We start from the raw sequence: 12146 nt of genomic DNA, 5'->3' as shown, positions 1-12146 counted from the left end.
CTGCCCAGACCATGTTTGGCTGGTGCCAGCCTGACTCTCTGAAGCTGCTTGTCTTTTCGAAAACTCTGGGGAGTTGATGTCAGGGGAACATGCAGTACACAATGTCTTTATGTCCATTCAAAGCACTGCACCATGAAAAACCCAAAGCTTGAAAAGAGACGCAGTGTAAGACAATACACATTTTTAGCTGTTGAGTGCTGCTAAGCAACAAATAGGGTTCCCATGATCACTGGAAATTTTTACTGGAATTTTGAAATGATAATTTCAGGGACTGGACAAGTCATGGAAATTTACTTTAGCAGATGCATTTAAGCAAAACGACTTACTGATGAAGAATACAACAAAAGTTATTTGTCATAAGGAGGCAATAACAAGAGAAGTGCCGCAAAAGAAAGCTTAAAATCGCTCAGAGAAGTACACGTAGGGAGGAAGGTGAGAGACAGTGGTGAAAGACTTGAGTAAGATTTTTTTTAGGAATAAGTTAGTGCAATACTAGTATTAAACATTTCTTGAAAGTAGCTTAAGTGGAGTTAAGAATGTCTTTCCACCAGCGTGGAATGCAGGAAGTAAAATTCTGGGAAAGTGATTTTGTGTCTCTGTGACATGGCTCCACGAGGCGCTGCTCACCTGCCGATCGCAAGCATCTGGAGGGCACATACTGTAGACTTGAAGTAGTGACAAACTAGGGGGGTGTGGAACCAGTGGCTTTTCTGTATGCCTTGAACTTGACACCATTGTCAGTATGGTGAAGAGAGGTATGATATGTGTTCTCTTGGGCTTGTTGAAAACCATTCTGGATAATTTGCAGAGGATTGACTGTACATGCAGGAAGTTGTACCAGAAGAACATTGCAGTAGTCCAGCCTAGATATGACAAGATGCCAGTTTCTGACTGTTCTTGATGGTATAATTTTTGACAAGTCTAGCTGAATGGTGATGTTATGTTTTTTAGCTGGGCTTTCTGGACAATGAGAAGTTCCCTCTTTGCTAGGTTGCAAAATGTATTTTTCTCTAGTTATGCTCTGCTCTAAATATTTCACCAGTTTAATTGATATTTCCTATTGACACACTAAAGCAGAAGATATAAGATAACCATCTTAAGACAAAGGTTTTTGTGTATATACAGTATACAGTCTGTACATAGGCATTTCTAGAGATGCTAAGTATTATTTTAAATTCTTGTAGAGCTTGTTTTTTTGCACAAAGTTTAGACTTGGTGTGAGTAGGCCTTTAATCTGTTGTTCCAAATAAACGCAGACCTTTGATCAAATCTAGCCCTTGTCAGATTAGACTCATTAAGAATGTATACTTCCTTGATATGGTCACCCTCTTAAATCTATTTTATATGCAGGCTCAGTCGGCTGTGGTCGAGGCCCAGGCAAACGCAGGGCTGTCTGAGCGCATTGACACAATTGAACTGGAGGTGGCGCGCTACAAGGAGGATGCCGGCAAGGCACAGGCAGAAGTGGATCGGCTGCTGGAGATCCTCAGAGAGATGGAGAATGAAAAAAACGACAAGGACGGCAAGATCAATGAGCTGGAGAGGTACACAAACACTCACACTTATATTATCATTTCTGTGCCATTAACGGTACCAAACAGATGTGCAAAAATAACTAATATTTCCTAAACACTCCTCCCATCTTCCATTGGTCAGCAAGCAGTTAGTCCTATCCGTAATTAATGCCATTAATTGAGTAAATGTTGAAAGCGCCACTGCTACACAGTGTTTACAGTCTTATGGAAGTCACCATACGTATAGGTTACTTATACTTGTCTCTGCTGGATCGGAGAAATTACACACTTCAACTTAAGTTCAAGACTTGGTACATGCAGCCTGTGTTTCTCTTTTACTGCTTCCAATTATTTCAGTCATGATGTGCTTTCATAGACACACTGCTAAGCGCCTCGACAGGGATATAAGACTTTGTTTGGATGTGTAACGAGCTGTTCAGACTGAACGTGTTACAAACAAGACACGTTTGTAAAAATTAAGGTTCTTTTTGATTTGACACACGTCTAAAATAATGCAATACTCCTGCACAAGATGCTGAAAAACAGCGAGATGAGATGCAATGGTCAAAGATGTCCATCTAGGACATATACCTAAATATATATTTTTTTAATTAAACTGCGTGGACGGATGCAATCATGTATTCATTATGAACAACCCCTAAGAGAGTAAATGTGCAGCAGTTTGTTTGTGTCTGTATTCCTGTGTATGTTTGTTGTTATGCATGTTATACTCCAGTTCTCTGTTGTCTGTCAGTAAGCACAATTGCATTCACAAATTCTAGCCAAACAATCCATTTTACCATTTTACTAGCTCATTCGTTCATGTCTGTGGTTTATGATTCCTGCAAATTCATTTTCCAATCTCCATCTGCTGCGAAGTCTAATGCATTATCTTTTTCTCTCTGCTGGCTCCTCGGCATACTGGAAGTGTGTGTGTGTGTGTGTGTGTGTGTGTGTGTGTGTGTGTGTGTACCTCTTCTAACAAAAAGGTGATCACCCTAAGCCAACATGGCAATCATAACATTTGTCCTGTCCAAGACTTGTGGTCTCGTGTCCTTGGTTTGCACTTGTCCGTGAAGTACACAAGACCATAGGTTGTCCTATTTTTCATTGTATTGTTCAAGTAGGTGCACAGTGCCAGGGCTGTCAACAGAGGGGGTGTGCCAGGTTGTCTCAGGCCCTGTGATGGGGGGCCCACTGAGGTTCTCTGTGGTACACCCTAATCATTGGGCTCAGGGTTCAGCGTGACCCATCCATAAATATACAAGTGCTCGCTATGCTCACTCAATGTAGCCTTTTGCTCACTCCACACTGGTTTGAAATTCAAAAGTCTACAAGGGCTGTCAACTGCGCTAAAAATCTAAATTCAAAATTTTACCTTAAATATGACCTAAATTCAAAATAAAATCTAATTTTAAAGTCACTAGATTTTTAAAATCGACTTTGATGCCTTAGTCCACAAAAGGGTGCAATGAATACATACAAGCCAAACTGCATCGTCTTATATTGTTTTTCTTTCATTACAGTTGTGTTTACAGTAGTAATATTCCCAGATAGTAGTGGTATGTATGGTTTTGTGGCCTTCATTTGCAACTTTCATTGAAGTCGTGGGTCTCCCATTTGTAGGGTGTCTCATTTATAATTTTTATGGTTTGAATCTTTGCTCACAAGAAACCACTTTATGCTCTTGATACGCTATCACCCACCAGTCCATGCAACATTACATCACCAAAGTGGGAACTTGGAGGCCGTTCAAGAGCAAGGGCTGACGGTGCCATTACGGACAGGGCCATAGAGGACTTAGGTCCTCCAAGTAACCATCACACAAAGATTCTGTCTTAAATACTGCCACGAGCCCTTGCAAATTTCGTCAAGTCCACACTTTGGTGATGCCTTTATCTACAGACTGTTGGGATGAAGTATGTGGTAAAATGCCGCATTTGAGGTGCATTGTGAACTCTTAATATAGCTGTTCAGGTTGTAGTCCTAAAACAGGAAAAAAAAAAAAACTGCAAACCATCAACATTTATTTATATGAAAACTGACAGTTATCGGTGTAGTTATCGTGCAAAAACAATTAATCAAATTACCTCTATCCTGGACATGTGAGTGAAGGCCATGAGACCTAAGTCAGCATTAAGTAAACCATTTGGGAGAAGACCTTACAGTGGATGCAGTGAAGTTGATAGGATTCTCCACACCAAAACGTATAGACAAATTGCACTATACTGCTCCGCAATGTTCGCAACATGTTCTGTGGACACTAAAGAGAACACACCTTCCCCTACATGTCATAAACATCTGTGTTTTCGGCCTGTGTAATTGGAATAACTAAAGGGAGGCAGAATATAGGCCTTCTCTCATCTTGGCTCACACAAATAAATAAATGAGATGAATAATTGAAATAAGACCTAAGCAGAAACACATAGGAATGTGAGGGAGCGTGAAAAGGAGAGTCTGGCCTGGAGGTGAAGAGTCTTGCAGGCCATGGATGTTGATGTTGTGCATTGACAGTCATGTACTCCCTTTCACTTTCAATCAGACCTTTAACAGCTGCGTTTGTAGATGATTCCCGAGTGCCAAGCTCTAAAGAAGCCAACTAGGGATAGGTTGAATTTGAGGAGATGTTAGGCAGACTAGAAAGTCATATGTAATAATTTTTGTAAGATTGATTAGTTGTGGGGGCCTTGGAAGCTCAGTGAGTATTGACGCTGAATACCACCCCTGGAATCGCAAGTTCAAATCCAGGGCATGCCTAGCAGTGGCGAATTCTCAGGGCCAGCAAAGCCTTCTCTGCTGGCGTAACATGCCAAATAAATAAAAACATTTGTGCGTGGATGTGTTTTAAAATGTCAATTGGTATTACTAGTTAGCTGCAACATACTGTATGATGCCCAAAAGCATAGGGTGCCTTAATCATTGTGAAGCTGTGTTTTCTTAATGGCATGAATCACACTGAAGGCCTAGCGTTTAAATGCACGGTCAGCCACTGGTGCTGATTGACCCCAGCCAGGACTCCTAACCAACCAAATTGGCCCGGATGCTATGGAGGGTAGAATCATGTGGGGTAACCTCCTCGTTGTCGTGATTAGTGGTTCCCACTCTCAGTGGGGCACGTGGTAAATTTTGCGTGGATTGCGGAGAGTAGCATGAGCCTCCACATGTGGAGTCTCCGTGGTGTCATGCACATTGGGCCACATGATAAGATGCGTGGATTGACTGTCTCCAAAGTGGAAGCAACTGAGACTTGTCCTCCACCACCTTGAGGTGAGTAACCACACCACCACCATGAAAAAATAAATAAATACTGTTCAGGCAACCAAAGAACTAGTCAATTTAGAAAATATGTAGTTTTGTACACCCCAGAGCCAATGCACTTGAGCCGTGTTAACCTGACTGGCATTTATTTGCTTGGAGGCTCTCACTGTTAGATACTGGCAGCAAGGCAGGCCACGGAAGTGTTTTGAGGTGGATTTGTGTTGATTCATAAATTTTAATCTGACATTCAACGTCTCTCATGCTTTCTTAACAAATCTGTGTTAGGAGAGGATTAGACTAAAACAAAGTCCATATGCTTGGCTCGATGCATCATTCGTTTCGGCAGTGAGAAGATTTCTGAAATAAACACCAGCCACAGTTGCTAACCGTGACGCTCCGAGCTAATTACCGCTCAGTGTCGAGTTATGCTCTTGAAGCACATGGGGGGAGTTCAGCTCTCAAAAACCTCCCATTGTTCTTTATGTCATAAGCTCCCAGCACTCCAGAGTTTGAATCTTGATTTGGTTTTGACGGAAAGTTATTCAGACTGATCCTCTTCTTTTAGTGCCTGCATCTTTAATCAATACACGAATGGCAGGTAGAAGCGGTGCTTTCGTGAGCCTAGGTTTTTCAGTCAGGATTACCTTTCTCAGTCAGAGACATGGACGCAAAGCTCCTCTTGTTGTAGATCAGTGGTGCAGAGGCAGGTCTTGTACAAAAATGCCTTCAAAGTCACAGAAAAAATGTCAGAGGTTGAATGGGGGTATTGGGTTATTTATTTCATAAATTCTGTAGTGGTAAATTTGCCAGTAATTGTGGAGGATTGTAAGGCTCACCTTTTGAGATGGAGACCTAAAATAGGAGGGTGAGCTGGGGAAAAGGAACAAAGAAAACGAGGCAAACCAAAAGAAAAAAGTTAAACAATAGCACTGTTTTTAAGTGTAGCGGCTTGTTGAGTTTTGAAAACTTCCCTTTTGCAGTTCAGAAAAAAGGCAAGATATATCTATTTTGCTTGGCTTCCTTTTTTGACAAGTGACGTCTTTTTCTTAAATGCTGCAATACATATAGCTACAAAACAGCTATGTGTTGCATGGCATGTGGGTCTTTGTATATCTTCTTGTTGAGTGCTGTTATCATGTTAGTGATTAGAATTATGTGATGCATTTTTATTTTCTATATGTGTGCAAGTCTACATGATGAGGCCCATGCACTTATCTTAACTTTGCAAGTTAACCCATCTCACTCAGTACCTTTACATACGCAGTTATCAGCAAGTCCACCTTCGCAAAAGTTGGTCTGAAGTCTTAACATTACTTTTTCAATCTAACTTTTAAAGTGCATGTAAGTGTACTGACTCCTGTCTGTTTTGACCCTTCTTTCTCTCTTTCTTTCTCTGGTTTTATCTTTTCACTGGAATGGTGTGTCTTCCTCCCAGTTTGGCTTCAAGGTTAGTATGCCTAATTTCTTTGCCTGCATTTTCTTGCCACTAAATCAACTTTTCTTTAGATTGGAACATATAATAAACTGTGTTTGGTATAAACAGGGCCCAAACCCCCTATATATAACCTTAAATCATTTGAAGCATAATTCTAAGGATCTGAGAATGTGTTTCGGGGGACCGGTTGGTGAAAACTGTATCTGCTAGTTGGGAATAATTCAGTGGTTGATTTGTGGTGTGGTGGAGCCCTTGGGTGATGCACTTAACCCCAATTTGCTCTTGTTGCCTCCATCACTCCACTTTTAAAGTTTCTGTTTAAAAAAAAAATAAGAGAAATTGCTCTGACCTGAATTGATTAAAGGTTCAAAGGAAAGAATGAGCAAATCACAAAAGGTCAAGCATGCACTACAAACAGAAGAGTTTGTCTTATGAATGCATACTGACTTACCTGTGCGGTCTGCAGATCCTTATGGCTCCTACACACTACACGACTTTCAAAAACGTCGGATTGTGGTACCATTCATATTACACAACTGTCTCTCTTGTCACTGAAGTCATGGCATTTTCAAATTACATGACAAATCCGTGACAGGGTGAACACATTACAAGACATTTTTACTACTGTCAAATCCCTGATGACTTTGCCTGGACTGCGAGAAGTGATACGAGATACGAAAACAAATACATGATCATATGTTATGCATTTCAAATTATGATTTGTAGGTTTTTAATAGGCTCAAGACATCATATATTTTATTGGTTACCATATGAAAAAGTACCTCCTACTGTAAAATCTACCTATTTGCTTAACTTACTGTCCAAGAGAATTGGGCATTTCTCTCCAACTCTTCTCTTTCTCCACCAGGTTGTGGTACAGTTCAGAGGAAACATCAAATAGGCACTGGTGCTCCTGCCAATGGTCCACTAATTTTTCCTACATTTCTTCGGCCCAATGAGACTTTCTTGATATTGCAGCCATGCTAGTTGATGTTCTGTTGCAGATAGATCAGAACTTCTCCCACTGAAACTTTCCATGCCCCATTTCTTGCTCTCTCATTGGCTGTATGTCAACGCTGCTGTTGTATTCAGTCAAAACAGATTTCACATTGCGCGATTTGGAATCGCAGACTGGTCCAGATATTTAAAATTCTAGATATCTCGCTGACATAGGCGACGTGTCGGAACATCTCTCAAATCGCATCTTTAATAGTTCATACGTTGTTGCTCATGGGAGCGAGCTCCGATTTGCCCCTGATTTCATGCTTTTGTCGGCGATCTCCACAAAACTGTTGGTGAGAGAAAATCGGCTTAAAATCGTGTAGTGTAAACTCTGCATTAACTCTTCGACAAGCAGATGAACAAAAGAACAACTTGCCAAGGTTTATATCGCATGTGCATGAAAGATAGGATAACAGATAAGGAAGAGAGGGAGAGCAAGAGGGAGAGCAAGAGGGAGAGCAAGAGGGAGAGCGAGAGGGAGAGCGAGAGGAGAGCGAGAGAGAGAGCGAGAGAGAGAGCGAGAGAGAGAGAGAGAGAGAGAGAGAGCGAGAGAGAGAGCGAGAGAGAGAGAGAGAGAGAGAGAGAGAGAGAGGGAGGGGTTGTGGGAAAGTGAGAAACAAAGAAAGCATCAGTGGCTCCTTACAGAACTTCTAATTGGAGCGTAAAGAATCTCCATCACTCATTTCTCCTGAGTCGCGTTGAAAAGCTCGCTTCTTTCTGCCAGCGCATGATACGGATCCCTTCCTACTCCAGCCACAATCTCAGCACTCAGCTTGTTTATCATGGTTATTATTTTGCATCTCTTTCTAGTTTGGTTTGGAACAGAGACTTGTCAAGCTTTTCATTTTTTCTGCTGTTGTTACTCCCCTAGAAAACAAGTATAATGTTACAGGAACGCTTGACAGAACTGTCATTCTCACTCTCACTCTCTTTCTCCCTCCCCCCTTCTTCTTGTTTATTTTTTTGCTTTTTTGATTTATTCTCTGGAACTCAGCAACACAACAAACAGGGATGATTTGATATCTTCACCAGATTAAGGGGTGCAATGTAATGAAAAGGAATCTGTGTCATTGTGAAATTAATTTTCCCCAGTGTTACGCATTTGCTTCTGAGTTCCAGGGCCTCTTGATTTAGTCTACAAATGTCTGACAATAAATGTGATGTGTGCCGGTCCCTGAAGAATGGATGCCTTCTCTTTCTTTCTCATTCCCCTTTTTGCTACTTTTTTCACTTTTTCTTGTCCTAGTTTCATTTTTTTTTTCTCATTCTTTCTCATTCTATTTCGTTTTTTTTTTTTTATTATTTATTCTGTCTCATTCTTCATGGTCTGTATCTGTCTCTGTCTCTGTCTCATTCTCTGTCCCAGTCTGTTTCATTTTCTTTCTCTATCTCATTCTCTATTTCTTTATCTCATTCTGTCACATTCTTTCTCTGTACCATTCTGTCTCATTCTTTGTTTCATTCTTCCTTGTTCGCTTTCTGTCTCATTCTTTCTCTGTTCCATTCTGTCTCATTGTTTTTCTGTCACATGTCTAGTTCTCATTCTGTACTAATATGTCTCATTTTCTTTTTGTCTCTTTCTTTCTCATTCTTTCTCTGTACTATTCTGTTTTATTCTTTTTTCATCTCATTATATCTTGTTCTTTCTGTTTCATTCAGCCTTGTTCTCTTTGTCTCATTATGTCTAGTTCTCTTTCTGTCTCATTCTGTCTCATTGTTTCTGTTTCATTCTGTCTTTTCTTTCTCTGTCTCATTTTGTCTGATTCTTTTTCCATCTCATATCGAATTCTTTCCGTTTCATTCTGCTTTGTTCACTTTCTCATGCTGTCTCATTCTTTTTCTGTCTCATGTCTAGTTCTCTTTCTGTCTCATTATGTCTCGTACGTTGTTTCTTTTGACCTTGTTCACTTTCATTCTATCTTGTTTTTTTCTTGTCTCATTCATTATCTAGTTATGTCTCATCCTCTTTTGGTCTAGCTCTGTCTCATTCTGTTTTTCTGTCCCATTGTCTTAAGCTCTTTCACTGTGTCATTTTGTCTATGTCTGGCTCATTCTGTTCCATTCTCTTTCTCTGTTTAATTATGTATCCTTTTCTTTCTGTATCATTCAGTCTCATTCACTTTTTCTGTCTACTTTTCTTTCTCTGTCTTGTTCTGTCTCATTCTGTCTCTTCTTCTCATGCTGTTTTTGCAGCATTTTGTTATCTGTCCCTCTCTTTTTCATAACTCTTCCACCTCCAGTGCATCCTTATTTTCATCTGCTGCTTTTTTTCCCTTCCAGATAGAGATGCAGAGGGCTGTATTTCTTTAACTGTGCTCATTATTGTGGTTGGCTGTTCTGCTGTGGTCTAGTGTCAGTTCGTTCGACAGGTGAAGGCCGCAGTACCGCACAGACAGGGAGGTCTGTTTCTCTGGGCCTACCGATGCCTGCATTCGATACGCCCAGCTTGGAGAACACCTCTGAATGCCTCTGTGTGCTTTCCAGTTAGGTTTGGCTGGCTTTGCTTCAGGGCCGGCCACATGATTAACTAGATTAGTCAAGGGTTGGAGGGAATCATCCCAAAAGACCACGTACCATGCACCACGTATTCGATGGAAGTTTTTGTGCAGGAAGGAACGAGCAGTGGGGACACCCCAATGTGTACCTGACCAGAAATTTTTCTCTTGGCAGCCTTAGAAGCCAAAACATATTAGCCTTGAATAGTTAGTGCACACCACAGATGGAACAGTGAAAATGAGCCACGCTATCACATAGCACCCTGACGGAGCAGCTCTGGCCAGCTCTCCTCCACCTGCTGCTAGAGAAATGACTACAGACAGTGAAGAATCCACATTTCCTGCCTTTTATTAGTCCTGAGCTCAAAAACGTATTCTGAACAATGGGATTGAACTATCTGGCCAATGTAAAGACATAGATGACAGTAAAGGATGACTTTGAAAGGGATCAGGAATGATATAAACATGCACATTTAAACGTTTAGATAGCATGTCTGTTGGTCAAGCAGGTCATGGCTGTGATAAACAGAAAGGTTTCTGTCCTAAGTTGACCCCTTGCTATTTTTTTCAGTTTTTGGACTGTTAGTTTAAGCATACTTATGTGCAGTTCTGTCATCTCACTTGAGATAAAAAGAATGACATAAAAAAGCTTTGATGAAAATGCCGCTATGTAACCATTTCCAGTTTTGTGTCTTGCGCAGGCTACTCATAAACACACATAGGCTTGGAGACATAAGAAGTCTTTCTGTTTTATACCCAGAACTCCTCTTAAAGCTGTGATGGATTTATTTCTTCAACATTGATTTCCGTGAGCATTTATTTCAAAATCGCACCCAATTTTACTATTGAGTCTCTTTTTATGTTATTACGTGTCAGGTACGAATGAATCTTGGAATAATGTTTTCTTTAATGCCCACCGGGTCTTATTTCTCTAGTTAAGTGACCACAGAACGTAATTGTTTAGAAATGTAGTTTCATATTATTTTGGGAAAGGAAATGTTGAAAGAGCAAATGTTTTATACAAAGTAATTTTGAGAACTTGCACACAAGAGGTGTTCCATCCATCTGTGGGTTGCTTTGTTTTATTTTATTTTCAAATTAATCAGTGATGACCTTTCAGTGATGGCCATTGAAAAAAATTGTTTGCTTTTGCCCTGGACATATGCCATGTCTTAGTCATGGGTTTGGGATGTCTGCAAGGACATGTCCATCCCTGAGGTGTAATTTGGCAAAACCAGAAGGACTAACGCCAACTCAAGTATTTGTTTTTTGAGAGGTGTTTACTAGATGTAATGTTTCAAAGGCTTCATTATGCAGAAGTTTAAAACATCTTGATAGTAGAAAGTTAACAGACTCTGTTCTGATGTTTGCTCACACGCTAGCCAATATTTTGAATTTCAAAGCGCTTTCAAGCTTTACCCTGTAAACATTGCCTGAAGCACTCTTGAATTATTAATTTTGAGATCAGGACCAAAATAATGAATGAATACTTTTGATAACATTCCAGAGTTTGAGGAATGTGAAAATAAGATTAATTAAAAAGCATTAGGTTAGACTGCAATGTAGAAGAATTGTCTTTAAAGTAAACACAAAGGTTTAATTTAGTAATATTTATTGGCATGCTTCTATAAACATGTGTGTGTTATATATATATATATATATATATATATATATATATATATATATATATATATATATATATATACAGTTGCAATCAAAATTATTCAACTCCCCTGACCAGCAGTAATTCTTTTAATACCAGGGCTTAAAGTATTCCGGCCGGGGGCCGGATTTCCGGCTTGAGGGCAGGTCCGGCCTCCGGCGCAGGCACAATTTATTTATCAGGCTGCAAATTACAGTCGGAGGCACTTTCGGCACGGATGCGCTTGGAAAAAACGAGCACGGCGCTTCCATTATGAGCGCGCATACCGCGTGGCTACATTTGAAATAACGAACTTGAGCGCGCAAAATACGCGATATGTGAACAGGCCCTAATCTGACTTGAATAAAACACCGGTCCCCTTCAACCTACCACCTTGATTCAAGAGCCAGTGCGCACAGCTGTCACAGCCAATGGGAGCATGATATTAGGTTGTCTTAGCCAATTGCTAGAGAGGAGGGCGGGTCTTGTGCAGGAAGTGAACCAGTTCGCAGTTAGCTTGTACACACGCTATGGAGAATGGAGTCAGCTCCTCTGCAGCCAAAGCAGCCATGACCTATTCAACAGAAGTACTTTCTGTCAAAACTTTGAAAAGAAGATGCTTAGATCGCTTAAAATACTTCATTTATAGCCCAGAAACGCCAAAAAAACAGAAGAAAAATTAGATTTAGAATGATAAATATCCTTTTGAGTTGCACTAAGATTGTAATACAGTACAGTATTACGCTACAGTAGTTTTCTAACATCTATGCATTTATTGGTTTGATGCACTTTTGTGTTTT

General features: G+C 40.4%; 1 protein-coding gene across 1 annotated transcript in view; it reads left to right on the top strand.

Moving 5' to 3' along the window:
- The window catches only part of erc1b (ELKS/RAB6-interacting/CAST family member 1b), a 259978-nt gene that overhangs the window by 63838 nt on the left and 183994 nt on the right, over window positions 1-12146 (top strand). Inside the window, exon 12 of the mRNA XM_052119037.1 lies at window positions 1351-1544. Within this exon, the coding sequence (XP_051974997.1) occupies window positions 1351-1544 (194 nt within the window). The remainder of the gene's footprint in view (window positions 1-1350; window positions 1545-12146) is intronic.

The sequence above is a fragment of the Xyrauchen texanus genome, chromosome 45 (genome assembly GCF_025860055.1).
Source record: "Xyrauchen texanus isolate HMW12.3.18 chromosome 45, RBS_HiC_50CHRs, whole genome shotgun sequence".
Classification (NCBI taxonomy): Eukaryota; Metazoa; Chordata; class Actinopteri; order Cypriniformes; family Catostomidae; genus Xyrauchen; species Xyrauchen texanus.
Note: the sequence above shows the minus strand (reverse complement) of the source record. Positions and strands in the feature narration are given on the sequence as shown.